This window comes from Clytia hemisphaerica, unplaced genomic scaffold (genome assembly GCF_902728285.1).
Source record: "Clytia hemisphaerica strain Z4C2 unplaced genomic scaffold, Clytia hemisphaerica genome assembly, whole genome shotgun sequence".
NCBI lineage: Eukaryota > Metazoa > Cnidaria > Hydrozoa > Leptothecata > Clytiidae > Clytia > Clytia hemisphaerica.
Genome location: NW_027103541.1, coordinates 129,461 through 133,493, shown reverse-complemented (window position 1 = coordinate 133,493; position 4,033 = coordinate 129,461). Strand labels below are relative to the sequence as shown.

The 4,033-nt window shown below is 38.6% G+C and overlaps 1 protein-coding gene across 1 annotated transcript; it reads left to right on the top strand.

Moving 5' to 3' along the window:
- The first annotated feature begins 1,895 nt into the window (after window positions 1–1,895).
- On the top strand, window positions 1,896–2,945 carry LOC136800006 (uncharacterized). The gene has a single exon (XM_067056625.1). The coding sequence runs from the start codon at window positions 1,896–1,898 to the stop codon at window positions 2,943–2,945; it is 1,050 nt and encodes a 349-aa protein (XP_066912726.1).
- The last annotated feature ends 1,088 nt before the right edge of the window (window positions 2,946–4,033 follow it).

Genomic DNA, 4,033 nt, shown 5'->3' with positions numbered 1-4,033 from the left:
AAAAGTGTCACATATGTATTAATCTAAAAGCTCTTCTGACCATACACTTTGCAAGTGTGCCATTTTGGCACGACCAATTTGATAATATTCCGCCTTATCTGAACCCCGAGGGGGGGTTCTTGCCCATAGTCTTAGCCTGGATATCCAAGCTCAAAATTTTAGAAAAAATAAGTTTTACCTCAGCCAGACAAAGTTCTAAAATTATAGAGCTTGGTTCACCTAGAAATCAGGTGAACCCCTGTTGACAGATTTTCCTGCATGAATCCCATGGCTGAAAATAAATATATGCACATAATGACATGCATAATTTCAAGATGGTACCCCAGCAGTGGTAAATCAATTTAGAATGACAGCCTTGACCATAAAATATAGACAGTGTGGTGGAAAGTATGTTAGACAGAAAGTGCAAAGTGATTTTTGGAGAATTTTTTTTTCAAAATCCAACCCAAAACAGCAATACAAAATTGGCAAACAAAAAAGAAGAATTGAAGCAAAATAAAGATATACCTTTAGTTCTTTACACGATGCAACCAAGTCATTAAGAAGATTAAAACAAGAATAGCTAAGCAAGTAATTGAAAAGAAAACAACCAGAACATCTAATAATTCCCATGTTTTGATCTTCGCACTTCTTCCCTACCATTATTGTTATTTTTATTTGGATGCGTGGTCAAACACCCAAGGGAGATAACTAGCTATTCTATTGTTATTTGCTTCGAAAAAGAAAAATCAGGGAGATTTGCAAAGCAGCGTACGCGCCTTGCTGATCGCCCGCGCGGTCCATCCAAATACTTAGGCGAACACTTCAAGTCGGCTTGCATAATTTCTTATAATGGCGCCACCATTCAGATCTCTGATTCGCTTGGACCAACCAATCAGAATATCCGCATAATCATCCTCAGATGAGAATGCAGACGATCTAGGTAAACCAGACCGTAAACATAAGAAATATCAAAATCAAGAAAAAGTTTACGGGCTGGATATCCAGGCTACCATAGTCTAGGCAGAGAATATGTCTTATCATTGTCCTTCCACTTCTTGCAATCTCTCTTCCTCTTCCACGTCCTGTACTCTACCTCTACTTCGAAGATTCCCTCTACCTCTTCCAACTTCATTATTGTATATCTCCCTTGGATTATAGGGTTCAACTGGGGAGGAATGACTACTGGTGCTCGGCGTTGAAACAACTGATTCCTTTCATTTCGTATGTTCATCAGATCTGTGTTCATGTTTATAGATTCCTAATTTTATTTCTGGAATTTACTGTCATTTGGCACCAGACCACGTGGAGTTGTAATTCAAAGAGAACCTAAAGAGGGCTACTACGCGGGCTAAGATTTTCTGGAAAGTAGGATTTTGTCACGTGACTATATTACAATTAGTTTATTGGATCCCCTGGCTGGAGTGCGCGAAACCGTAGTCGTGGATGCTCCTAATACGTTATATTTCTCACAATTATAATTTTTTTTTTTAATAATTTTTTTCAAACAAAATATATTTTGATTAATTTACAAACGGCACTCCATATATACTTGATATAGCTTGATATATAGATTTGGAATTCACACAAAATTTGCATTCTTTCGTAACTAAAACTGGCAAAACACGCAAAAATTTAATAAACAGGAATTAGATCCAGAGCAAACGTACAAGTACCTTGGGGTGAACAAGGGTGAGGGAATACAACATGCTACCATGAAAGAAAAAGTGCGTAGAGAGTACTATAGAAGGATCAGGTTAGTCCTCAAAACAGAGCTTAACTCAAAAAATAGGATACAAGCCATCAACACACTTGCAATACCGGTAGTACAGTATAGCTTTAGTATCTTGAATTGGAACATTGCAGACTTACAGAGAATGGATCGAAAGACAAGAAAGTTGTCAACTTGCAATAGAATGCTTCACCCAAAATCAGACGTTGACCTTCTATACCTTCCGAGAAGCAAGGGTGGTAGAGGCCTTCTGCAGATAGAACAAGCCTACAAAATAGCAACCATTGGTATGAGTAAATACCTTGAATGCTCGAGTGACTGGACGATGGCGCTTGTACACAGGCACGAACAGAAGAAAACTTCCCATTCCATCGTCAAAGAAGCAAACAAATACGCCCGGGAATTAGATATTAACACCGAACCTGACGTCGTTTTAGACCAGCCTGCTACCAAAATTGCCAAATCCATCAAATGCAAAGCCAAGTTAGCAGGGAGAAAAAAGCTGGAGCAAACATGGAGCCAGAAATCACTGCATGGTCAGTACTATCACCGAAGCCACCAAGCTGATGTAGATATAGAAGCAACCCATCAGTGGCTAAGGAGCTCAGGACTGAAGGCAGAGACGGAAGGCTTTATACTAGCTGCCCAGGATCAAAGTTTGTTCACTAGGAACTACCAGGCGAACATCTTAGAAAATGGATCTGATCCTAACTGTAGATTTTGTAACAAACATGTTGAGTCTATTGACCATTTAGTTTCTGGTTGTCCTGTACTGACTCCAAATGAATATGTGAAGTGCCACGACCGTATTGGGCAATACCTTCACTGGTGCATCTGTAAGCATTACGGAGTCGAAACTGACGCATCTTTCTGGTATGAACACCATCCACCAGCTGTAGTTGAATCGAAGAATGTCACCATCTTGTGGGATTTCCCAATCAACACAGACAGAACGATAAAGGCTAATAGACCAGACATTGTAGTGAAGGATCGGAAGAAGAGAACTTGCTTACTGATCGATATGAGTGTCCCCAGTGACAGAAATGTTTCAGTTAAGATGCTTGATAAACTAAGCAAGTACAAAGATCTTGAAATAGAGACCCAGAAAATGTGGAATTTGAAAACAACAGTAGTACCAGAGATTGTAGGGGCCCTTGGGCTAGTGAGAACGGGTGTCCAAGACTTTGTTGAGAAAATCCCTGGAAATCCACAGCTACAAGAAATAAGAAAATAGTTCTAACAAGTACCACACATATTCTCCGTAAAACTCTTTCAATGTGAATTTAATTATTTTTTTATATACAGCTTATTTATACCGACAGTTTTTTAAAATCTTTTTTTTACAAGTTTTATAGATTTTAGTTTTATATAGTTTTATACAATTTTTATATTAGTTTTTTACAATTCAGTTTTATACACTTTTTAGAACAGATTTTTTTTTTACTTTCAAGAACTCATTATTTATTCGAACTCTCGCCACTCCTTGTCGAAAACCTTCATCCGCCATAGGTTGCTGGGTGCAACCCGGTTGGTGATTGTAATAAAATGCAGATATAAAGAAAACAGTAAATAATAATAATATGCCTTAACTCGTTAACGAGTATAAACTAACAAATAGCATGACAATAGATTCAGAAAAAAACAAATATAAAAAATTCTATCTTTTTCTTCGTGCTTTCTTTCGCTGGTATCTTTCCATACGAACATCATTCAACATTCCACAAACAGATTCAATTTTTGAACGCCATTTTAGCGACTCTGTCATTTGACATGCGTCCTTCGTGACCAAGCCATCGTAAGCGACTTTTCGCAAGGAAAATTTCGATATCATCGATGTTGGCTCTAGCCAAGACCTGCTCATTGCTGATATAATCGCTCCACTTGATTTTCAGAATTGAGCGGAGATGGCGTTGTTGGAAAGTACGCAGTTGACGAATTTCACTGGAGTAGAGTGCCCATGTTTCACTGCCATACAGAAGGATCGGTAGCAAGCATTGCTTGTAAACTGTAATTTTAGTGGACACTGTCAGGTCATGGTTGTCGAAAACTCGTTGTCGAAGCCTACCGAAAGCACTTGATGTAGCTTGTATCCGAGATGTAAGCTCTACATTCAGTTTACAGTCATTTGACACGAAACTACCTAGGTATTTAAAACGATCGACATTTTCAACGGTGTTTCGTCCACAAAGAAAACGATTTCCGGACCCATACAAAGAAATTCGGTTTTTCCAGCGTTTATACTTAAACCAAAACGTTTGGATACTGTGTTGTATGCATCAAGAAGTTCTTGCAGACCCTCAGCAGTGTCACTCACCACAGTAA

What these genes read in the sequence shown, in the direction of transcription:
- LOC136800006 (XM_067056625.1), top strand. Translation starts at nt 1,896, where the DNA reads ATGCTTCACCCAAAATCAGACGTTGACCTTCTATACCTTCCGAGAAGC.